Genomic DNA, 25,828 nt, shown 5'->3' with positions numbered 1-25,828 from the left:
GAAGCTGCTCTGTCCCCAAAGACAGACAAACACTCCTGATCTTTTCACCTAAAGCTGACAAAGAGGGAAAAGCCCTTCTCATCGAAGTGTGCTGTGAGGTTTGTCATGCTTTTTAAAGCTGCGGAGATGGTGACAAACCAGCTCAGTCCCTAGCATAAGCGTGGCTCAGCATTTTAAGTAACACTTCACAGAACAGCTCGAGAGCTGCCCTGTGAGTGTCTGAGATGATTCACAGAGAGCTAATGTTTTGGGCCAAATCTTCAAGACTACCTCCCGGTGTGTCAGAGCTACCGTGTAGATTCTTGAGGGGAAGACACAGAGCCCGGGATGAGTGTTCTGGAGCAGAGCTCACAGCTCGTGGGCAGAGGCTCTGAGTCACGTGACTACGTGGCCTGGGCCTCAGGGGGATGATTCCAACACAGGTGGTCAGCCCACGTGTTAGATGGGTTGGAAGGGGTCTGAAAACAGGCACCAGACGTGACGGACTGAGAGCAGAAAGGCCATCTCTGGGCACAAGGAGCCACACCTGACCCCAAAGGCTAGTCCACCCTGTCTTGTGCTGTCACCTTGGGGACGGAAGATAATTACTTCATATCAACACACTCTTACTCTTCTCACCTGCTGACCCTGGTCCAAACACACTGATGTTGGCTGTCTCATAATAAGTAAGATTTCTTACATGGGTACAAGTCCTAACCATAAAAGAAAAACATTGGTAAGCTGGGTATGGTAAAACAAGAACCTTCTGTTCACCAAGTAAAAACATCAAACAAGTGAAAATGAAATCTACAGAATGAAAAAAGGTATACATAACGTGTGTCGGGCCTCCCTGGTGGCTCAGCTGGTAAAGAATCTGCCTGCAGCGCAGGAGACAAGAGAGACATGGATTCAACCCATGGGTCAGGAATGTCCCGTGGAGAAGGACATGGCAACCTGCCCCAGTGTTCTTGCCTGGAGAATTCCATGGACAGAGGAGCCTGGCAGGCTACAATCCATGGAGTTGCAAGAGTCGGACCTGACTTAGCAATTAAACCACCACCAGCATTCACAATGTGTGACAAAGGATTTGTATTCAGCGTATAAACAGAACCACTACAAACTGATAAAAAACATAATGCAAAAGAAAAACGATCAAAAGTCTTGAACAGGCAACTTATAAAAGAGGATATTCAAACAGACAACAAAAATATGAAACAGGGCTCAATACTATTATCCATGAGGGAAATGCAAGATAAAATCTCAATGAAACACCATTACATATGGAACCAGAAAAGCCAGAAGGGAAAAAAAAAAAGGTGGAAAACATCACGCATTGACAAGGACATGAAACAACTCAAACTCTCATATATCGTGGGAAGGACTGAAAATTGACTCACAACCACTTTGGAAAACTATCCAGCAGTTTTCCTACTGAAACTAAAAATATGCACAACTGGAAACCAGAAATCTCATTCCTCAAGTGCACACCTGACACTAATGTACCCAAGCACAAGGGATTAACAGCACCTGGCCACACCTGCCCACCCACCTAGGCCCAAAACTTAGGGGGACACCAAAAACACAGTGACTGAGGTTAAAAAAAAAAAAGGAATTTAAAGCAGTATTTAAGAAAATAAAAATAAAAGTAAAAATCCATTATGAAAAAAATATCAAAATTTCATATAAAGACAGGCCCAACATGACTGATTTCTCTTTCTGCCTCAGGCACCAGTATCTTGGTTGGGCAGTAGTCAGGACAATTTGTGAGGTCCACAGGATGGACTGTGAGCTTTGAGGTTTCTGGGCTATAACAGGAATGAGCTATGAATGCACAGATTTAATAGTGTTGAGTGAAAGCAGCCAGACACAAGGATTCTATTTACCAAAATACAAACTGGACAGGGCAGCACGTGCCCCGGAGAAAGCAGTGGCCAGAGTGGGACCTCAGGGGACTGCTGATGTTATGACTTGGGTGCTGGTATGTGACTGCACTCAACTTGTAAATTCATCAAGCTGCACAGTACGATGCCTGCAGTCTTCTCTGTGTATGTTATGCTTTTAAAAGAATGGAAACTAAATAAAACAGCCAGCATGTGGCTCTGTCAGGAATCCCTCCCCATCACAGTTTGGTGACATTGCTCCCAGAGGCAGAATCCTGAATCCAGGAGATGGGAAATGAGGCTGAAGACCCTTGAAAGGAGGCCTGGCACTGGAAGGAGGGGTGAGGACATGGAACAGTGGGACTTTATTACCCTGGAGTGTGCAGCTCCCACCCCGACGGTAAAAGGAAAATCAGGCACAGAGCACAAAAAAGCACGAGTTGAACGAGGTTCCCAAACACGTGTGCATGTGTTAACAGCCCTGTCCCTGTGTAGGTGGAGCTCGTGAGGGGCAGGGGTCCAGGACTGTTCCCTATGGGGACTTGTCACTGCCTCAGGGATTAGGGTTCCCCGGCAACATCAAATACATGGGTGGGAGACACGTGAAGGTCCTGCCAGCTCCCACTTCTGGGTTCAAGATGCAAGGCCAGTTTTGGCTTCCTCCCAGCGCATTAAAGGAAAGGTGGGTGGAGGTGCGGGAGCTGCTGGAGTGGGCACTGCAAACGCTGGTGGAGAACCCAGCGGGGGGCAGACAGGATCTTGCTGCAGAATTCTTCCAACTTTGCTGTAGGTTTGAAAACGTTCATAATAAAATGGGAAAGATTCCAGCAATAAAGGAGGGGACAAAAGATAAGACAAAATTGGGAGGGAGGACCTCGTAGTCCAGGTACCCCAGTCTTGGAGGCATTGAAATCATCTGAGGGGTTAACACACACACACATGAAACACCCCCCACAGATATGCACACATGTACACACACCCGACAGAGAACACACACACCCATACCCCAAAAATACATGCAGGCACACAAATATACATGCACATACACCCCCTGAGATATACATACACACACACCCCCACCCCCACCCAGGCCCCCGACTCAGTAAGGTTCAAAGCTTCCCTGATGACCGTGATGTGCACTAAAAATGAAAAGCCTTTGCAGTGAGATGTGCGTGCCTCTGACCTCGGTCAAAGCTGTGTGACTACACCAAAGGTCAGGAACCCTCATGTCCAGCAGGTACCATGTGCCAGGCTCTGCCCTCCAGTCCTCACATGCTCCTTGAATTGGATACAACTATAATTCCCATTTAAAAATAAGGAAACAGCTGCCCACTGCAGTCTCTTCAACAGGACCAGAGAAGACGGTGTGGAGAGAAAAAGCCAATAACTCCGACCTGCAAGCCCCACCCTCCATCCCCTTCAGGGGACGGCTTGGAGCCACCTGCTTCCTTCCACTCCCCCCAGCCCATTTACCCCCAGTCCCGAATGCCTGCCTGGTCCCTTGGGGGGTCAGGGTTGGGGTGGGGGGGTCTAACTGTGTTCTAACTTGAGGGGTGGTTGTTCTCTTTTTCACGGGTTTCTTGAGAGAAGGGACTGGGTCTCACCCACATGCACCCAGACATGGTATCTGATGCACAGCAAACACTCAGCAAATGAGCAAATTTTGAATAAAAACGGGCGCTGTGTGGGGAAAGGAGGCAAGAGGAGACCCTTGGTGAGCTGCTGCCAAGTCCCCTGGGAAGAGGGGAGAGTCAATTTGCCTCAGGGGCCACGAGTGACACCAGATGAACTCAAGGACAACCAGACATCCCCTCAGGGCTGAGAGTCTCGAGCACTGTTCACAGTGAAAGGCTGAGAACCCGCTATCAAGGAGTGCACGCTAAGAAAAACAGACTCAAGACAACAACACTACAGAGAAGACATCTTTAAGAGCTGACTGTTTCATAATCTAACTTTAAATAACCCCTGGTTGGAGCAATCTTTTAAGCTTCTGGCTAATAAATCTTCTCCCAGGTGGGTGAGGGCTGTCTCTGACACCCAAACAGGGGCTTTGAAGGCCAGGTGGCCAGAGAAACAGCTGCAGGGACCAAGCAGGATGCCCTGGGTAGGGGGGGAAATGGGACTCACCCGAAACGCTGTGCCTTCTTCGATGATGGTCGGCAGCTGGGAGAGACAGATGTCCACGGCCAGGTCCCAGGCTTGCCTGGAGAGAGAGCAGACAGGGACCCACGAAGCATTACTGACAGGCTCACCCACAGGGGCCCTGACAGCAGAGGAGCCCGTGAGCGGGTGAGTCAGGGTGGAGCTGCCAGTGGGGGCACAGGAGGCGAGGAACTCTCGGCTGGCAGCACTAAAGCCATTTTGTTGATGACAGCTTTTCTCTTCAAATTAAAAGGAGAAAGAGCTCAGGAAAAATAAAGGGACTTGTCCACGTTCTAACTACACAGCTTCTGCCCCAACTTGAGCCCACCTAATGTGGCAGTTGGGGCTCTGGGTGGCCAGACTGGGGCAGCATCACACACAAACTGGCCATGAAAGGCTGTGGTCAGGCTGAGGCGCTTCACCAGAGACAGGGCAAGTGGGGCTGGGAGAAAGGGTCTCCCTTGGCCCACCCACAGCTAGAACTGCCCCCTGTCCTTGTGGCCGCTGCACCCCTCTGTGGGTAGTGGGAACCTGTGTGCAATGCAAACCACTGGGGATGAGATGGGTGGTGCCTTGTATGCGGGGAGGCAGCAGCCTCTCGATGGCTGGGCTTGGTCACCTTTTCCAGCTTCCTGTGGTGCTGGACCTGGCTCCACCCACTACAAGATGTGCAAGACAAGGCCACATTGACTGGGTCATGGCATCACCTCCCAAGGGTCAGTTTCACCGCCTGTGAGGTGGGCTACTGATTGTGTCTCCTGCACAGGGTCCTGTGAAAACCTCAGCAGGTGGATGACATCGAGGGACATATACAGAGGCCTGCTGTTTCCTGGCAACAGCCAACATTGACTCTAAAGTGGACACAAACAAGTCTCTTCCTTTCTCTGTGGTCTCAATCTGAGCGTGGATTCCCAAGGATATAAAGATTCTCTGACTCAGACTTCCCTTTCTTTTAGAAATGTGCTCCTCTTGGAAGTGATGGTCTGAACATGGGGTTTTGTTTCTGGTATGGCAGTCTCCTCCTACTACAATGCCCTGACACATACAAGGATTCCACGTTAGGTTTATTTAGACTAATAACTGCCTGTTTGTGTGCAAGAGGGTTTTCTCATGGGTCTTCATAAACGGTCAAAATAGGAACAAAAAAGGAAAATATCCAGAAAAACAAAATGGAAGTTGAACAGAAAGACTAGAAAACTCTTTTTCGAGTATATGGAATATCTTTCTTTTGCCCAGACTGGCCCCTTCTGCACAAGCCTGCCCTTCCCCCTCCAATCTAATTAAGAGGCAATCAGGAGATAATCAAAAGTGCCTCAAAGTACAGGCAATAAATAGCTCCCATATGCTCAATAAGTGCCCAGCCTGCAGGCGAGATGGTTATTCTGTGGCATTGAGGGAGCCGCTTACTCTTTGTTAAGACAGAAGCAAAGTCAATTATTGTAATTAAGCTCTATGAAGATTCACTGAATTTAATCAAATAAAAGTTTCAACTTCAGGAGTTAGAAGAAGAAAAGTGAGCACCAGATGGGGGAGGTGCTGTGGGCGGGGAGGTCTGGGGCAATTGGTGATCTTGATAGAGCCACTTCACTGTAGGGGGCACCAGGAAACTGCGCCTTCTGTACAGCAGGCTTCCATGCCTTCTTCCAGAACCATCTCCTCAAATTCAGGAGGCAAGAATTGTAAACCGTTAATAATATTCCTGCTGGGGTGTCCTAGACAAAGTATCAGAAACTAGGCTGCCCTGGTGAGACCAACAGCCCTCAGACCTCTCCAAGGAGCGAAACAAAACCCGACGAAGCTGCAGCAGGCCCTGGGCGACAATCGTCTGAGGAGTGTGCGCTGTCTGGCCTGCCACCTCCTAAGGGCTGGCCCCAACCTGGGTCCAGCCACTGAGGAGGGTCGAGTCCTCTGCCAGCTGCACATTTCTGTGCCAGAAAAGCAGCTCAGAGGAGACTCCTGGCCTGAAAGGAAAGAGGTGTCTTGCCTGCTTCACCGGGAGCGAGGAGGGGCCATGTCTGCAGGGGCACAGCTGCCTAAGTGAGAGGGGATGGGGACAAGGGGCTCCGTTCAAGGCACTGAGGAGGACAGGGGAGGAAGGAGGATGTGGGGGAGCACTGAAGACCTGCTGGACACCAAGAGGCCAAACAGACTACCAGCACGCAGTGAGGCTGCCGTGAGCCCCAGGCAGGGGCGGGAGAGAGCGGCAGGCTGGCGCTGGGCAAGCCGGTCTCTCTTTGGGGCCTGTGGTTGTTGACTGTACACAAGGAAAGGGTCAGGCTGAGGACCTCAGAGTTCCCATCAAGCCTTTGATCACACGGCGGGCTTTTCAACAGCACAAAGGTACCCTCTGCTGAGCATCTATTCAGTTGGTTAAAACTGGCTACATTTTCTAGGGTAAAATCAAAACGAACTTGGGAGTCTTAATTTGGGATTCTCACTAAGGGAAAGTGGGAAAGCGAGTCCTTAAAACCCTGGCACCCAGGCGAGCGTGGAACTTGGGAGGTGTCTGCGTTCGCACTTCCCACAGCCCCTGGGACCAGCCGCGCCAGCTGCACCCCACCCTCCCCGGAGGGAGGACCCCGGGCTCCCCGCCCCCGAGGCTCAGAGCAGCGAGGCCCTGAGCCGTGGGCTGCCGATGAATCACGGCCTAGAGAACGTGCCATCCAGGCAAGAGCTCGGGTTTTCAGGAAACGGGCCTAAGATGGCAGGCACCCAAGGAGTGGGCCGTGAGGAGAGCCTTCCAAGAGCGCCCGGCTCCATCTGCACTGATCAGTCAGTCAGCCAGGTTCCCTTGATGGGATGGAACACACAGGTTATTACTGTGGAGGAACGCAAGGTTTCAGGACCTGCTGAAATTGAAAGTGAAAGCGAACGGCTCCCCGATGGCTTCACATTAAAAATTAAACAGGAGCCGGGCACTGAGCATTTCATCATCGGCGCCCCCAGCCTGAAGCAAAGTGTGAATGTGTATGACTTCATGTTTTAACCTCAATTTTTGTTAGGCTTTGTTCCCTGCCTCCCCTGCTGAAAATTCAGCCTCTTCATCACCACCCAAGGAACACAGTAACTAGACAGTAAATTATTTATTAGGAATGCTCTTTCCAACTCCTGGCTGTGCACTCCCTTGGGACGAACAGACTTTGGCCAATTTACCAGGTAGGAGAAAGAGCTGTGGGCATTGTTGTCCAGGGTTTCATCACCTGCATGAGCTCTGCTAAAAGCCCATGGCAATGCTTCACCGTCCAGGAGCCTAGATCTCAGGGGCGGCTGGTGAACCCGAGTGCAGGAGAATATGACCTTTCTGGTTTCCAAGCCTCACATGCTCCTGCCTTTGCATCACAGCTCTCCTACCTCCCCTAAGGACAGGACTGTGAGCTGGATGCCTGCTACCCATGACAGAGATCACACCCCCAGCCTCCGTAGACCAGGTGCCACACACAGCCACTGGGGAGAGTGGAGACCTGTGTCGCTCAAGTGAGCCACTTGGCTATACAGGAAAGAGGATCAAACTCCCATTTGTAAAGCCACTGGATCTGGCATTACCAACTAACCAGTATTCTAACCAGTACCTCTGCCCACTTCCAGGTGAGGAGGGAAAACACCTGGGAGTCTATCCATCCTAAGCAAGTCAGGGTCCCTTGATGTGGCTGCATGCCGTATGCAGCTGCTTGACCTGGAGTTTATATGAAGTATCTGTGGTCTCTGACTTGGCATGAGACAGTTCTGAATGATTTCATAAATAAATAAAGGTTATCACCCATACTGAGTGGTTTTCTCCTCCCTAGATCTACAACAAGGTAGCATGGTCCAACTGGAGGGCTGGTCAAATTCCTAGCCCAAGCGCCATGACCCTCCAGGAGGAGCCGCTGTCCCTCTGATCAGTGGGGAGGCTCATCCTCTGGAGACCCAGGCCATGGTGCTGCTCCTACGGAGAAGCCCCATGCCGAGAGGGTGCAGGCTGCTCTGGTTGGTCCCCATGTCTCAGGGACCTGCCATCTGGCTTCTGATCGACATTTCTCTCTTTCACTGCATGATCATGCTCCTACGAGCATGTTACTTCTTCAATCTAAAGCCTGATTTTATATTCGATTCCAGATCAAAGTAGGTTAATGGTATAATTTTCAACATTTTTAATGGGCTTGACTAACATTTATCTGGCTACAGGCTCAAGCTGGCACTGTTAGGAAGAACCCCATCGGGGGAGGATGTGTTATATGCCTGCGATTCTCCTCCCGTGAAATCTCATCTCCTCTGATTTCTGTATGAAAAGACCTAATTTAGACTTACCTATTTGGCATTTCTCAGAATATAAAGATCGGAAGCCACGATATTAGATTTCAGAAAAAGATCCCCACTTGGAGAACCTTTGGCTGTGGACATGCAGAGCAGGACAGGCCACACCAAGACCTGGGTGAGCAGAGCACCCTGGCCCCACCCCACCTTTAAGCCCTGCACGTGGTTATCAAGTGTTTCAGGGTCCCTGGGCCACCAAGAAGCTGTACTCCCAATTTCAAACTCAGGGCATCCCAGCCTGGCCCAGAGTCCCTAGTGGACAGCCCACTGGCTGCATCTGGTACCCAAGCATTTAGTCTGGCCCTCAGAATGTTTTTTTAAAAATGCTATATTAGATACCAACACTTTAAAATAGGAAATAATAGATGAGAATACAGGTTTTTGGCTGCTCTTTAAAAGCTGCAGTTGGGGCTCCACGATGCACATGATGCAGCCCGGCTCTCGCCACACCACTGTGCTCCTTGACAACTCCTCCGCCTTTCATTTTGAGGTCTGAAGGCCACCCTCTCTGTGTGTCCCCCCTTCGAAGCCCCGAGGACGTGAAGTGTCTGCCACGGGAGCGAACGAGGGACAGAGATTTCCTACTGCCTGAGGCCCTTCCTTCCACCCCAGTGGGGAACATACTCTGGGTACCAGCCTGCTCTGTACCCTGCATGTTTCTGAAGCCCTCTCTTCACGCCCACACCCCGATGGGGCCCTTCCCATAAGTGGTGGTGGACACGACACCAGGACCCACACAGTCCAACCCTGAGTCTGTGTCTGTGGTGACACGAGGGCCGTGTGTAAGGGCTTGATGCCCACCTGGGAACACACAATGTGTCCAGGCTGGGTCACCAGTGCTTGATATCCAATAGATGCTCAGGCATTACTTCGTACCTTTCCTAGAATGGCTTTTTAATGATCTTTACAATGATCTTGACAAGGCCTCCTGGTGCCCTGTGCATAGTGAGCGTGCAACTACATGCTAAATTAAATTATTGCGGCAATTGGTGTTGCAGTAGCAATCCCGTGTATAGTAACAAACACAGGATGGAGTCAAACCCATCTGAGTGATTTCCAATTTAGGGTTTTAATGAGCTCTTTCCACAACATTTAAAAAATATCAAATATCAAATGAGATCAAGTACAGGTACTAATCCTCAGGGAGTTCTACTAGTTACACATTTTTTTTTCATGCAAAGAAGCACCCAGTGATTCTTCTGTCTCCAGTTTTTTGTTTTTGACAAGGAATATCTCAACCTTAATGACTTAATTAAAAAAAATAGCTTTAGTGTTTCAAAGGCTTAAAACATATACATGTAGATTTTTAATTACAGGAGTAATATCTATCAAATTTTAAAAGAGAGCATTCTCACTCCAATCCTCTGGTCCTGGTATTAACACCATTAGCATCTTGTTATAATTCTACCTAGCCCTCTTGCCCATGCATAACACAGAAGTAATTATATTGCTGATACAGTCTGGTGTTCTGTTTTTGTCATTTAACATATATTTTGCATAATAATAAATAATCTTCATAAAATTTTAAGATGGCTTGTATTTTTTCAAGTATATGTATTTCAATTACATCTTTGTTCTATTAGGTACTAGGGTTGCCTCTGGCTTCCCTTCTTAAAGCTAACATTCTGACAAACAGCTTTCCTTGTCAAAGCCTGACTGTTTCACCAGTCCCCCTCAGCAACCTGCTTAGTCCTCCTCCTGAACTGAGATGGGCAGATGCAAAGTGGACAGGGCAGCAGGGGCTGGAGTGAAGTGGGAGATGCCAGGGTTCAGAACTGCCAGGTAGGGAATGTGCTGGTCAAGGCTGGACAGTCAGGGGTCAGGCTGCCTCCCCATCCAGGGAGGTGATCCCAGGAACCTTCCCTCACAGCATCCTACACTGATCCCCCTCCGAGTCCATTTCCCATGGACCCCACCATGCAACATCCAGAATTTGCCTAAAAGGGAGGAGGGAGGAGGGAGGGATTCAGGCTATAGACGGTGCTTTGCAGGATGGCAGACCATGCAGCCTGAGGGACTAGACTGTACACAAGTCCTAGGGAGCTTATCAGCTGCAAAGGGCCCCTGGAGTGTGCAGGCAGGCTGGAACCAGAGAAGCAGAAAGACCCAAAGGTGCATGTATGACTGCTAGCAATTTCACATGCCCCGGGAGACCAGAGGATCTTTCCCTGCATTTATCTGGGCCTCTGTGGGTTGCTTTATTAGTTCACGTTTCTCTGCACAATGAATATATACAAATGAGGATCTGTTTTATGAGGTTCACAGAGAGCTAAACTTGCAGGTGAGAGGGCCATACTCTCAGTTTTCGAGGTGGGCATGGAAATCAATAAGAGAGATGGGCAGGATTATGAGATGCTGCTGTTAGCATTTGCACCTTGTATTAAACAGAATTTATGCAAATTCCAGGATTCAGACATGTTCTAAGAGGCCAACACTAGAGAAAGCTCCATGGGGGATGAAGAGACACAGGTGTCACCATTCTGTACTGTGCTCTCCAGGTGCCTGCTCTCCGGGCCCGCTTCTCCTGCTGCCCTCTTCCCTGCCTGTTCTGTCTGCTCTCAGCTCTGGCTCTGGTTCTACTTCTTTTCTCCAGGACCAGACACTGTTATTACTCTGTGCAGCTGAGCACACCTTAGAAGAGGCAGTTTCACATCCAGAGAAACATGCACACAGAGACGACTGTCCCATGGACTTGCCACGGGGTGGGCAACAAGGTGGAGGGGAGGACTTAGGCTGCTTCTTGCTAAAAGCTGGTGCCCTCTGTCCATCCTGTATTTCTGTCTCCTGGGGATCTGCTTGGCCAGTAGCCCAAGTGACCGTGGTGGCCCAGGAGGCCCTTCACACTGGGTGGCTGGTGTGAGGCCTATTTCCTGTGATTTAAATAGTTTTCTATCCATGACTAGACACAACACTGACACTGTTTAGCTCTTTTTCCTTATTCTTTCCTCTTTAATAATACATATTTTATAAAAACCTGATTCAAAAGTAATAGAACTTAAGGCACCACTTTTTCTTTTTTTAACAGGATAAGGCTGTTTTGAGGATTTCCTCTTTCAGAAATGTGGGTCTTCTAATTATTCATCCTAAGCATTAGAGAGGCTTTTCCCCCCACTCCCGCTCCTAGTTCTAATCATGGAGGGAAGGAAGCTGCATCGGCTGTTCTGCCGGTCTGTTCTCACAGGATCTAAACAGCTGCAGAGCGACTCTTCCGTGGCGGTCTACTCCTGTTCCTCTGTTTCTTCATAACTTGCTCTCTAGTTTATGCTACAAGCTCTTACAAAGGATATGGATGAGGCATGTTTTAACTTGATTTCTGTTTACAGTCTGGCGCTTCGGCAGCATAGTGCATCTTGATTTATCTCATACATAAAAATGCTAATTTCTGATATTCCTCAAGTGGATAAGAGGAGGGGAGTGTAAAACCTCCTTCTTGGTTCTTGGGGCTTCCAGAGTCAGGGGAAAGTGGTCATGCAAATATTTAAAAAGAAAAAAACCACCACTCCAAATGAACCTGAAAATACACCATAAAGTGGTTTTTGCTGTTGTTCAGTCGCTGAGTTATGTCTGACTCTTTGTGACCCCATGGACTACACAGCACGCCAGGCTTCCCTGTCCTTCACTATCTCCCGGAATTCACTCAAACTCACGTCCATTGAGTTGGTGATGCCATCCAACCACCTCATCCTTTGTTGCCCTCTTTTCCTCCTGCCCTCAATCTTTCCCAGTATGAGGAAAGTGGTTTTGGGGGCTAAAAAGAAGTAAATTACTCTTCTAAAATATTTTGCATTAGGGTTTCTCCCAGATGGATATAACTAAGACTCATTTTCCTTTCTTACTGCCCCTTTTCAGTATGTCCTCAAACTCTGCTTGTGTCACAAAAGCATGGAAATGAGAAGAAACCAAACGCCTTCAGATATAATGTCTAGATTCAAAACAATTTCCATTAATATTGTTATAATACGGTGCTTACTACTAGCAGTGGTGTAAGGAACAGTAACCCAGTTTTGAAGGAAATTTATAATCAACATAAAAGTGTCATAGAGATCACACTTGTGTGTGTGAGTGTGTGTGTATACATGCATGCATGTATGAAATAAGCATGCAAATGACCTGGTCATGAACCCAGCAGTTTTCAATCTCTGGAGCAATCTTGGACACGCTTCATGAACTCAGCTGGCAGTTTCCTTCCTCAGTACGAGCCCTTACAGAGTCAGAAACTCACCCGCAGGCCCTCTCCATCTGAGCCACGAACCACAGTGCCTCTGGAGGCACTGGTCCCGTTTGGCCTTGGACGACCCTCAGAGGCACCTGTTCTTCTGCAGGGGACTCAGGCAGAGCTGAGTGCCCGACCCAGGACTCCATGCTTGGAGGCACGTCTTCCTATTTTGCTCAGGTAATTCCCTTACACTTGGACTATCTCAGAAATGGGAGGGACTCCCCTGGTAGTTCAGGGGATATGGGTTTGATCCCTGGTTGAAGAACGAAGATCCCACACACTGTGGAGGAATTAAGCCCATGTGCCATAACTAAGACCTGATGCAGCCAAATTAAAAAAAAAAAAAAAAGGAAGAAATGGAAAAAGCACACTCCTTAGAGAAACTGACACTGGTCCAGCAAGAAACACTTACCACATGGCGTGCATGTACGTGGGGGGTAGGCGTGGACTGCTGACGGGGGTGCAGTTATATGACCTCATGATTCTTTCTGCCAATAAAAAATTTCGAAACAGACTAGCCACCAACAGGTCCTGTCTGAAGAGCTTTTGGAAGAGATCTGAGGGCAGAGAAAAGATAAGAATTTGTCTTCAGTGACTCATGCCCAGCATTTAAATCCAAATATACAAACTTACTTCTATCAGAATTTGCCACAAGCAGGTTGGGACTGACATGCACATTTTCCACTGGCAGTAACCTACATCTGTTACATATGTAACTGGAACAAACAGCAGAACCCAAGCAACTATCAACAGAAAACACAAAGGCTCCTTATACTACAGTAGTAACTGCAGATGTAAGAAATACGGATGTTCCATGAAGATGAGCCTTGAATCTGCCCTGAAAACACTAAGCGCCAAAGCAGATGCTTCTCTAGATGCTCTTCATCCTCGAAGAACCTCTGGGGTTCCTGCCCTCTCCCGCCCACCTCCTCAGGTTTCTTCACTGAGAGGAACACGGTCATCCCTTCTGACTTCTCTCACATCCCAGGGCCAGAGTCTCCTGACTCCGGGGCAGCAGCCCTCCCGCCAGCCCATGGCCGGGCGCCTCACCCCGAGGAAGCACGTTCCACGCAATCGTGTCCGTGATGGCTGTGAAGATCCAGTTCAGCTCGCCCAGGGGGGTCCTCCTGTCATTCAGCCGCCCGGGAATCCTAGAAAACACAAAATAGCCACAGCGACAGAAACAGGTGATGGAGGCAGGAGGTGGTGGGAAAAGAAGGAGTGAGGGGACAGCACATCAGACCAGGGGTGGGGGAGGCTTGGCCATACTGGGAGGACCTCTGTGCCTCGCTGGGATTTTTGAGACTCCTGGATGTCCAACCTCACATCTTGAAGTTCAGCTTCCACTGCACTTTCTTCCCCTCCCCATCTGTACAGAAGGAGCAGGTGTGGCCTCTCCAGCACTCATGTGTGACGACAGGCGTAAAGCAACTCTGACCAGGGGAGCCCCTGGAGCCCTGCAGCTCACCACAGGCTTACTCTCAGCCTCTGGGTGGACTGGCCCTGTACTCGAATCAAGACACTCCTCTTGGGCTGGACACAGGTCACTTCCCAGAAGCCAAGGGTAAAGGCCAGACCTCCTCTGTGGGCCCAGCCCTTCACCACACATTCACCTGTTCAACATCAAACAAACTTACTCAGGCCTAGATTCTGCCTTTTAAGTTCACAGGGCGAGCATCGCTGGGCTGAAAATGCCAGCGGTGAGGACATGAGAGGCAGGCCGGCTGCGGCCCAGGCCTCCCAATGGGGCATGTGAGGGGAGCTGGGCTTAATTCCCCACCCCCACAGGGAAATTTGAACATAGCAAGACAAAACCCAATGGACAACCAGGCAACACTCTTGAGTGATGCTCCGCTTGTGGCCACTCACATACAACACTTTGGGTGTGTATGGTGGCACAATCCTTCAGGTCTGTATCCTTTCTTCAGTAAGTCTGCTCCTAGGAATCAGTCTTGAACCAGAAATGAAGAATGTGTAAACAAGTTATATTTTTCCAATGTTTTATTTATAACAGTGAAGAGGCAGAAACTACCTATGTGACCAATAATAAAGAAATGATTAATTATGGAACAACCACGATGAAATAACTACAAGTTAGTAAACTGTTGTTTATGAATATTTTAATGATATGGGGAAAAGACTGCTTTGTAACATTAAGTAAAGAAGTGGGACAAATAACCATGCTGACATAATTACACAGAACACCCCCAAGGAAAGCTGATCAGGAGGAAAACCCCGCAGTGAGGCAGTGGCAACAACTCTCCCTGCTTACCCGCCTCCTCGCCCTGGCAGCTGGTGGAGACAGGAGTGCGTTCTTGGACGAAGGAAGGTCTGCTGAGGTTTATTTTCAAACTAAGACCAAGGATGTCAGGGGCGTGAACAGTGCCCCTTGAGTAAGGTGAAGTGACACAGCTGAGCCATCGGAGGAGCGGAAGCCACTCTATGTCAGGTGCAGGTCAGTGTGCATTTAGGTGGGTTTTGAAAACCCTCACCTTATGACAATTGCCGGCAGATAATTATAAAACTAGACTCCCACTAAGACCTCCTGAAAATTCTACTGATGTTTTTTCACTAAGCTTATCATGAAATCACAGACCAAGCCATCAGCCCAACTGATTCCAGACAACCTAGGAATCATTCAAACTTAACAATCAACCAATCATTGTGAGACCTACCTTCTGCATTCGGCAGCCCGGAATGGATGACAACTGGGAAGTGAATCCCACTTCCCTTTCTTTCCATGTCATTCAGAATTAAGTCACTTCAGAAACTACTTGTTCCTGTTTTCCTTTCCGTATTTGATCCTAAAGAACAGCAAAACCTAACCCACTCTGGAAGCCATCTGGGTAAGCAACGCAGGACTACGAAGAAAAGGTCTAGCACAGAGCATCAAGTCCAGGACACATTTTGTTACTAAAGTTTCTTTCACCTGTACCCTCCCCCCAATTTCATTAATAATCAAAGTGGTTCTTTGAAAAGTTAAACCCACAGTGTTAACCACAGATTAGCTTTTACGTGAAAAGCACAAGATTTCATAATTTAGGGCTTCCCTGGGGTCCAGTGGTTAAGAATCTCCCTGATAAGGCAGGGGACACGGGTTCGATCCCTGGTCCGGGAGGCTCCTACGTGCTTCGGAGCAACTGAGCCCATGTGCCACAGCTACTGAGTCTGCATGCTATAACTACTTAAGACTGTGCACCTAGGCTCTGCAATGGGAAGCCCCACATAAGTAGAGAGTAGTTCCCGCGACTCACAACTAGAGAAAGCCTGTGCACAGCAACGAACACCCAGCATGGCCATAAATAAACTAATATATTAATTAATTACAATTTAAAAGAAAAAGAGTTTAAAGTTATAGTTTAGTAACAGATGACAGAATTGGGAGATGAGGAAAAATGACTCTAGTCCCAGCTGTGCATGTCTAGGTAACTTCTGGCGTCTTGTTCCTCTGCTCTGAGTCACCCAGACTAACCTCATATGCAAAATGGGGACCAAAATAAAGTGGATAGCACTTCAAAAGGAGATGCAGCAGACACTTTCTTGGAAAATGCATGCCACCTCCTCAGACTCCTTATCACCGCTATCAGGCGTTGGATTTATTCTCACCTCCCCCGACATCTGGGCTCACCTACGGTTTTCAGCACTGCCCGCTGTCTGGAGCCTGACTCCAGCCACGGCCACTCTGCTTATGGATCTTACAAAATAACCCAACACAAGGTACCTGCCTTCACCCTTTGCTTGCTGTCTTCACATCCAAATTTAACCACGTCTAAAATCAAGCTCATCCTCATTACTGCCATCTTCTTCTCCCCTGTAGTATGTGTCCTCGCTCCAAGAGTCCCCGTGGATTCCCTTTTGGCAGAGCTCAAACCCTGAGACACGGCCCACTCATCTCTGCCCCAAGTGCAGCTCATGTTTCCTGCTTCTTGCAAGGCATCTTTTCCACTGCCTTTTGCTGATCACTCCCACTGCAAAGGTATCCTCAACAGCCTTCTTGATCCAGTTCATACTGGGCAGGGTGATGGCCCTTAGTATAACTTTATTCAAAAATCTACAGGGTTCTCTGCTTACTGCTGCGGTATTTCCAAATGGCATTTTAGTTCCCTCTACTTCAACAAAATCTTGCTTTCAATTAAGGAAAGTGGAGTTCCGATGGCTGGAAGGATGAGGACTGGGAGCCACCAGCTTCTTAGTGGCCTGTGCCTCCCTAGATGGCCACTGTGAGGTCTCCAAGGAGCAAGGGTGAAACCACTGTCATTGGAGTTAGGTAGAAAATTCCCAGTTGGCTTCAATGCCATCAGTTTGACACATTAAACTTTGAAACTAGTTCCCTCTGGTCAGGTCCATAACCTCACAGTTGGACAAAAACATTAAACTCGGTCTCCTTTCACTTGCCCACTTGGAATAGCCTCCCACCTGCCTTGGGTTGGTTCCAGTTCAGTCTTCACAAGCAAAGCCCAACCTCCCTGTCCATGAAGACATCTTGACCATGACAGCCTGTGCTCAGGTCCATTGCAACAGCATCTCCCTTGGAATTCCTCTGGCAGCCTGTCGATCACTTACTTTTCTTCTTTTTATTTATTCACCATTGCTCCATGCATGTTGATTATCTGTATACCTAGGTAATAAATTCCTTGTGGGTAATGACTTACTTTCCTCGATATAAATCAGTCTCCTCGTAGATTCTGGTGGAGTGATGAGCACATGCACGAGCTCACAGCCCACACATCTGACTCATGTTACTTCCCTGCTTAAGAACAGCTGCTCACACTTGGCCAGCAGCTCCCCAAACTCCATGAGGTTGTGTGGCTGACATGGAGAGCCACTGCCCAGACCCCCAAGAGAGGCTGGCTGCTCAGCAGGGGAGCATATTCGGGGACACTGTCCAGCTAGGGAGTGAAGCTGTCTCAGCTGTCAGACTGGTCTCCAGCTGACCACCCTGGGGCTGAGATGTGGGGCTTCCCCAGGCAGCCATGCTTAGCAGCCCAGCCTCATGGCCACTGCTTCCTTGTCTCCCTCTGTGCTTCTCCTCAGTAAGCTCGTGTCCCTTGTCTCCATGTCTGCCCCCATCAACCGGCCAGCAGTGTGGTCTGGGGTAGATGTCAGGACTCTGCTTCTGGGTTCCTTTCTATGTCTCCCCAGCTTTCTCTCTCACCTACACGCCAAAGTCCAGCAACATGGAACCTGTCCTCCTCAAACAGCCCACATGCTCCCGGACCTGCGCAGACACCCCTCTGCCTTCTTGGCTCAGGAGATTGGAGCAATTCTGATATTCTGCCTCGTCCCTCATTTCTGCCAAGCCCCCCCCCCCGCCACCCCGCTTTCTGGTTCTGCCCTGAGGCCCCCACAGAATCCATGAACGACAGCTGGTGCACGGGCTACGTCTCCCACTAGGTTCAGGGCTCTTGGCCGGCAGGCCCACGTGCTTCCTTGTGCTAACCCAGTGCTCAGCGCACAGCGTTTAACGCATAACAGGTGCCCCATTCATATTTGATGAGCGAGTGGATGGATCCCTGCTGGATGATCACAGCTCTGTGAAAATAAAACACTAAGTGAAAAACTATGGTTTCCAAGAAAATGACACAAACTTACTAAACACACTCAAGTGATAACACAAAGATCACTCCAAATTTCACGATCAAAGGACCAACAGAAACATTCTGGTGCCCATTCCTCCAGATATCTCTTAATGTACAAAATCAAATAACCTTAATTGCACTGAAATAACAATACGAAAAGAGTTGCCACATTTCTAAAATGTTTACATGTCTTAAAAACATCCACATATATGCTTAGGAAAAAAGTCTGGGAAAGTCTGCGTCAAACCAGTAACAATGATTATCTTGGCATGGTGGAAATTATGGATGATTTTATTTTGCTTACCTGTATTCAATAATACATATGCTAAAAACACACTGCTTGCATAATAAAGAAAAATGAAAGTTAAAAAAAATTTTTTTTTTAAATTTTTTGGCTGCACCATGCAGCATATGGGATCTTAATTCCCTGACCAAAGACTGAATCTGCGACCCTGCATTCTTAGCGTGGAGTCCTAACCACTGGACCACCAGGGAAGTCCCTGAAACATTTTTTTAATAAGAGGGAAGCTAAGCAAGTTTCCTGAAAAGAGAAAATATTTGGAAACTGCATGATTTTATGAATTTACATTATCTCATATTCAGTTCAAATAAAGTAGGATATACCATAAGTACGTTTAAATGGCTTTATGTAAATGATGGTGCAGAGAACCTTTGGCTAAACCGTTGTCTCGATGCATATAATTCATTACTTAGAAATGTTCTGGAACTAAGAAAATAGGGAGAGAACCCAGCAATTTCTTTTTAAAACAATTCTTCTGAATATCCAGGTCAGTACACACTGGTCATATGCTTGCTTAGACAAAGTCAGATACATGAGACCAGGGATCTCAATGTGTGGGGTAAGAGACAGCACTCATGACATCATCAGGAGTCTCTCAATATGTGTACATGTACATTTTCTCAATCAATTAATGCCATATTGAAACCAGATATACACATACACAACCTCAAATCATTCTAAAAACTCAGCTGAACAGGAGAAGAAAACTATGCATGAAACCTGCAGCTTATAAAACGTGACATGGTTTGTTTACAGCCTGAATAGTTTGCTGTTTTACAGAAGTTCCCCTTTAACTGGACTGCAGGACTACGTACGAGTGGTCAGGAGAAAGGAAGTGAGAAACACGCAGTAAGAAAGCCTGGTTGGAAATGGAACTGTACTTGTTTAAATGCAGAAAGCCTGTGGACACACTGCACTCAGCTCTCAGCACTCACTCAGAGACAGTCGACTGTGCAGTCACTGGGACGCTCTCTCATAGCTGACTCAGCTAGGCCCTAAATTACATCTGCAAAGCCTGGGGCATGCGATTCAATTATTCTCTTAGGGTTTAGATGACCTCATCTTCCTGACAATGGTAGATGAGGTGACTCAGACCATTCACTCACTGAGAACAACCAGACATGCTGTGTGTATGTGTGTGAAAATCTTTTTGAGGGGAATGGAAGACTGGCAAGGCTGTGCAGAATCGTGAGGCCAGAACCTGAGAGGGGGAAGCCCCAGGCTTAAGCTGGCACTTGGGGCTCCATGTGTCCCGGAGGCGCCTGGCAGCTCTGAGAGGCAGAGCCTGAGCTGAGCTTGGCGGACTCACAGGCTAGAGAACAAAAACTGAGGGCTGGCCAAGGAGATGGAGCTCTGGTTAAAAAAAAAACAAAAAACACCAGGCTTGGATCTGGGTGCAAAGGATGAACTAGAAATAATGCAGACCTTGTAGTCGCAGATCAACCTAAATCTCTGTACAACTTCCACTTTCTTTCTTTTTTAAAAAATAATTAATTAGGCTGCATTGGGATCTTTCACTGCAGCACACAGATTCTCTGGTTATGGTGCTCAGGCTCAGCGGTTGCCGAGTGCTGGCTTGGCTGCTCAGCAGCATACTGGATCTTGGTTCCCTGACCAGGGATTGAATCCAAGCCCCCTGCATTGCAAGGTGGGTTCTCTACCCCTGGACCACCAGGGAAGGCCCTCTGTTTTCAATTTGCAACCAAGCATTTATAATAACTATGAATGGAATATAATCTATAATAATTTTGAATCGCTATATTGTACATCTGAAAACAATACTGTAAATCAACTGTATCTCCAAAAAAACCCCTAAAACAGGCATTTATATGCTTAAAACCAAGAAAAACAACTGAGAAGAGAAAGAGACGGACAGAGGATTATGATAATGGTGACATCAGACACCAACTTCGCAATAATTTTACTTAACATGTTCATGGAATTAATGGACAGGATGGAAAACTCTGGCTGAGAACTGGAAACTGGAAACTCTGGAACCTCAAAAACTTAATAATAATACAATATACTGAATTTAAAAATTCAATAGATGGGCAGAACAGCAGATCAGACAATACTGAAGAAAGAAATGGAAGATGGGTCAGGAGAAAAAACACTCAAAATTAAGCAAAAGAGATGAGATTGGAACATAAGCAATAAATACATAAGAAACAGTGGATACTGTGAAAAGATCTAAGATTACCAAGGGCGAGTCACTTTGGGAAAGAGCTGGGAAGTTTCTGATACGGTTCAACATGCACCTGCCACACCACCTTCTACTCTTCGGACACAAAGTGTCCGGACGGGGTTGCCCTTTCCTTCTCCAGATCTTCCTGATCCAGGGATTGCACCCGGGTCTCCCACATTATAGGCAGACACTTTACTGTCTAAGCCACCAGGGAAGCCCAGTCTCAGACACAAAAGAACACAGTATCTCTTCTACTTATCTGAAGCTCTAGAAAAGATAAATCTAATGTATGAGAAAAAGCAGATCAATGTTTGTTCGGGCCTGGGGGCTAGGGCGGGGGATTAATTGGGATGAGGTACAAGGGAACTTTTAGGATAGATTTTTAGAGTAATAGTGGTTCCACAGGTATATAAAACTGTCAAGACTCATCAAACTGCATACTGAAAGTGAGTTCCTTTTATTGAATGTAAGCAGTATTTCAACAATGTCAATTTAAAAATGTAAAAAATTATGGCACTTTCAAACAATAAAAACTTTTCCCTGGCAAACCTGCACTAAAGGAGATAAAGAAAAATGATCTCACAGAAGCCCTGAGGTACAGGAAGGAATGAAAGACAGTAGAAGATGTAAATATGTGGGAAACATAAATGAGTATTAACTCTATAGAATATTAATAATGTTTATGGAGATGATGATATATGGAGAGTTAAAATATATGACAATAATTCCACACATTTCAGGAAGTCAGTAAACAAAGTTAATTGTTCTAAGGTCCTTACATCATCTGAGAAGTGGTAAAAGCACTAATTTATATTAGACTTTAAGAAGCCAGGGATTGCCAAAATCATGGCCCGCAGACCAAATCCAGTCAGTGGCCTATTTTTTGCATGGTCTGCAAGCTAATAACAAGCCTTATAATTTTAAAGGGTTGCAACAGAAGATAAAGAAGAATAAACAACAGAGACCTTATGCCTCTGTTGTGTTGTGAAGTGTTCACTGCCTGGCCTTTAACAGAAAGCACACGGAACCCACAGCTCTGGGTAGCCACTCCAGTGCACGAAAAGAAACACTTAACAAGCCAAAACAAGGGGAGGAAAGGGTGGTAAAACTGCTAATCAATCCAAAACATGGCACTGCAGAAGCAAAAAAAGGAAGGTGGAAAAAAGAAATAGAAAAAACAAGAAAGAAACAGGATGGGAGATTTAAACTCAAAAATTATTACAGTAACTATAAAAAGACTAGGTATTTCAATTAACGTGAACAATTTTTAGTCTAGATTTAAAAACAGAAAAAAGTCAACTGCTGCTGCGTTGCTTCAGTCATGCCCGACTCTGTGCGACCCCATAGACGGCAGCCACCAGGCTCCCCCGTCCCTGGGATTCTCCAGGCAAGAACACTGGAGTGGGTTGCCATTTCCTTCTCCAATGCATGAAAGGATAAGTGAAAGTGAGGTCTCTTAGTCGTGTCTGACTCTTAGCGACCCCACGGACTGCAGCCGACCAGGCTCCTCCGTCCATGGGATTTTCCAGGCAAGAGCCCGTTAAAAACAGATATAACGTAAAATATAAAGCTACAGAAATATAAAGATACCTGCCTAAATACACAAAAAATTTATATCCAATACAATTATGTACACACACATTATGTTTATATATGAAAAGACACATTGTACAAATAAAAATCAAACAACAGTTGTATGGCTACGCTGTGTGTGTGCTAGTCACTCAATCGTGTCTGACTCTTTGCGACTCCATGGACTGTAACTTCCCAGGATCCTCTGTCCATGGAATTTTTCAGGCAAGAGTACTGGAATGGATTGCTATTCCCTTCTCCAGGGGATCTTTCTGACTCAGGGATCAAACCTGGGTCTCCTGCATTGCAGGTGAATTCTTTACTGTCTGTCTGAGGCACCAGGGAAGCCCATTGATACGCTACAGTCCTACAAAGTGGAGTTTATGGAAAGGGTATTACCAGAGATGAAGGGTGATATTTCTTAATGACAAAAGGTTCAGTTCATTCTACCAGGAAGGTGAAGTCAGTCATGGTGAATGTGTCCTTCTGTAGTTCTGAAGGGCAAAGCCCATCATCTAAATAATAAGCTTTTAAAGTAAAATGACAGTTCAGTTCAGTTGCTCAGTCATGTTGCCTCTTTCCAACTCCATGGACTGCAGCATGCCAGGCCTCCCTGTCCATCACCAACTCCCAGAGTTTACTCAAACTCATGTCCATTGAGTCGGTGATGCCATCCAACCATCTCATCCTCTGTTGTCTCATTCTCCTCCCGCCTTCAATCTTTCCCAGCATCAGGGTCTTTTCGCATCAGGTGGCCAAAGTATTTGGAGTTTCGCCTTCAGCATCAGTCCTTCCAATGAATATTCAGGACTAATTTCCTTTAGGATGGACTGGGTGGATCTCCCTGCTGTCCAAGGGACTCTCAAGAGTCTTCTCCAATACCACAGTTCAAAAGCATCAATTCTTCAGCGCTCAGCTTTCTTTATAGTCCAATTCTCACATCCGTACATGACTACTGGAAAAACCATATATTTGACTAGATGGACCTTTGTTGGCAAAGTAATGTCCCTGATTTTTAATATGCTGTCTAGGTTGGTCATAGCTTTTCTTCCAAGGTGCAAGTGTCTTTAAATTTCATGGCTACAGTCACCATATGCAGTGATTTTAGAGCCCCCCAAAATAAAGTCTGTCACTGTTTCCATTGTTTCCCCATCTATTGCCATGAAGTGACAGGACCAGATGGCATGATCTTAGTTTTCTGAATGTTGAGTTTTAAGCCAACTTTTTCACTCTCCTCTTTCACCTTCATCAAGAGGCTCTTTAGTTCTTTGCTTTCTGCCATAAGGGTGGTGTCATCTGCATGTCTGAGGTTATTGATATTTTTCCCGGCAATCTTGATTCCAGCTTGAGCTTCATCCAGTCCAGCATGTCTCATGATGTACTCTGCATATAAGTTAAATAAGCAGGGTGACAATATACCGCCTTGACGTACTCCGTTTCCTATTTGGAACCAGTCTGTTGTTCCATGTCCAGTTCTAACTGTTGCTTCCTGACCTGCACACAGGTTTCTCAAGAGGGCAGGTCAGGTGGTCTGATATTCCCATCTCTTTAAGAATTTTCCACAGTTTGTTGTGATCTACACAGTTAAAGGCTTTGGCATAGTCAATAAAGCAGAAGTAGATGTTTTTCTGGAACTCTCTTACCTTTTCGATGATCCAACAGATGTTGGCAATTTGATCTCTGGTTCCTCTGCCTTTTCTAAAACCAGCTTGAATATCTGGAAGTTCACGGTTCAAGTACTATTAAAGCCTGGTTTGGAGAACTTTGAGCATTACTTTGCTAGAGTGTGAGATGAGTGCAACTGTGCGGTAGTTTGAGCATTCTTTGGCATTGCCTTTCTTTGGGACTGGAACGAAAACTGACCTTTTCCAGTCCTGTGGCCACTGCTGAGTTTCCAAAGTTGCTGGCATATTGAGGGCAGCACTTTCACAGCATCATCTTTTAGGATTTGAAATAGCTCAACTGGAATTCCATCACCTCCACTAGCTTTGTTCGTAGTGATGCTTCCTAAGGCCCACTTCGCATTCCAGGATGTCTGACTCTGGGTGAGTGATCACACCATAGTGACTATCTGGCTTATGAAGATCTTTTTTGTATAGTTCTTCTGTGTATTCTTGGCACCTCTTCTTAACGTCTTCTGTTTCTGTTAGGTCCATACCATTTGTGCCCATCTTTGCATGCAAAGTTCCCTTGGTATCTCTAATTTTCTTGAAGCGATCTCTAATATTTCCCATTCTATTGTTTTCCTCTATTTCTTTGCATTGATCACTGAACAGTATGAAAAGGCAAAAAGGACACTGAAAGATGAGCTCCCCTGGTTGACAGGTACCCAATACGCTACTGGACATCAGTGGAGAACTAACTCCAGAAAGAATGAAGAGATGGAGCTGAAGCAAAATGACAATAAATCATCAAAATTATTTCCTGAATAAGAAGAGAGGAGGAAGTTGAGGTATATGTATCAGCAACAGTAATTAAAAATGTGGCAGATTACAGGAGACCATAACATGGTATTAGGCTGAGGGCAGAATTGGCATCTAGGATGACAGAAGAAAATTTTCACATATTGAGGTAAGGGTAAGTCATTCCAGCTTGTACATAATTTGGCCTGAAGTTTATGTTAACTAGAACAGCCTGTCTTACGACCTGTTTATCATCCATTGTACATCTGCTTTAACCACTAAAAAAAGAATGCAGTATCCAGGGAATTCCCTGGAGGTCCAGTGGTTAGGACTCTGCTTTCAGTGCTGGGGCCAGGGTTCAGTCCTGGGTCAGGGAAGTAAGATCCCATAAGCCGGGTTGCTTGGCCAGGAAAAAAAACAACAATACCCAAAAGAATGTCCACTTTGTGCTAATCTATATCTCTTTTGAAACCTTGAAGGGATATAGCCCTGTCATGTTGGTATATGTTCTTTACTCTGATAAGATATAAAAAGCATGGTGCTGAAAACCATGGTTCTTCCAGACTAGTTCCTCAGAGCTACTAAGAGGGTGTTTCCTGGGCTATGGTCCTCAGTGTGGCTTGGATAAAACTCTCTTCTATCCCTTATTATAGATTGTTTATTGATTATTTGCGTCAACAGGGATTACTGATAGGAAGATTCTTAACCACTGGACCCCAGGGAAGCCCTAAATTATGAAATCTTGTGCTTTTCACGTAAAAGCTAATCTGTGGTTAACACTGTGGGTTTAACTTTTCAAAGAACCACTTTGATTATTAATGAAATTGGGGGGAGGGTACAGGTGAAAGAAACTTTAGTAACAAAATGTGTCCTGGACTTGATGCTCTGTGCTAGACCTTTCTTCGTAGTCCTGCGTTGCTTACCCAGATGGCTTCCAGAGTGGGTTAGGTTTTGCTGTTCTTTAGGATCAAATACGGAAAGGAAAACAGGAACAAGTAGTTTCTGAAGTGACTTAATTCTGAATGACATGGAAAGACAGGGAAGTGGGATTCACTTCGTAGTTGTCATCCATTCCGGGCTGCCGAATGCAGAAGGTAGGTCTCACAATGATTGGTTGGTTGTTAAGTTTGAATGATTCCCAGGTTGTCTGGAATCAGTTGGCTGAAGGCTTGGTCTGTGATTTCATGATAAGCTTAGTGAAAAAACATCAGTAGAATTTTCAGGAGGTTTTAGTGGGAGTCTAGTTTTATAATTATCTGCCGGCAATTGTCATAAGGTG

At 46.6% G+C, this 25,828-nt stretch overlaps 1 protein-coding gene across 2 annotated transcripts in view; it reads right to left on the bottom strand.

Moving 5' to 3' along the window:
- The window catches only part of RPTOR (regulatory associated protein of MTOR complex 1), a 324,607-nt gene that overhangs the window by 88,916 nt on the left and 209,863 nt on the right, over window positions 1–25,828 (bottom strand). For both annotated transcript variants that reach the window (XM_086356543.1, XM_086356544.1), the window contains exons 8-10: window positions 13,561–13,661; window positions 12,923–13,067; window positions 3,987–4,062 (exon numbers count right to left, since the gene is read on the bottom strand). In XM_086356543.1, coding sequence (XP_086212669.1) covers window positions 3,987–4,062; window positions 12,923–13,067; window positions 13,561–13,661 — 322 coding nt within the window. The remainder of the gene's footprint in view (window positions 1–3,986; window positions 4,063–12,922; window positions 13,068–13,560; window positions 13,662–25,828) is intronic.

This window comes from Bos grunniens, chromosome 19 (assembly GCF_055505025.1).
Source record: "Bos grunniens cultivar Pamir isolate PY7600 chromosome 19, Bosgru_T2T1.0, whole genome shotgun sequence".
NCBI classification, from domain to species: domain Eukaryota; kingdom Metazoa; phylum Chordata; class Mammalia; order Artiodactyla; family Bovidae; genus Bos; species Bos grunniens.
The sequence above is the reverse complement of the archived record's forward strand: the minus strand, read 5'-3'. Positions and strand labels throughout refer to the sequence as shown.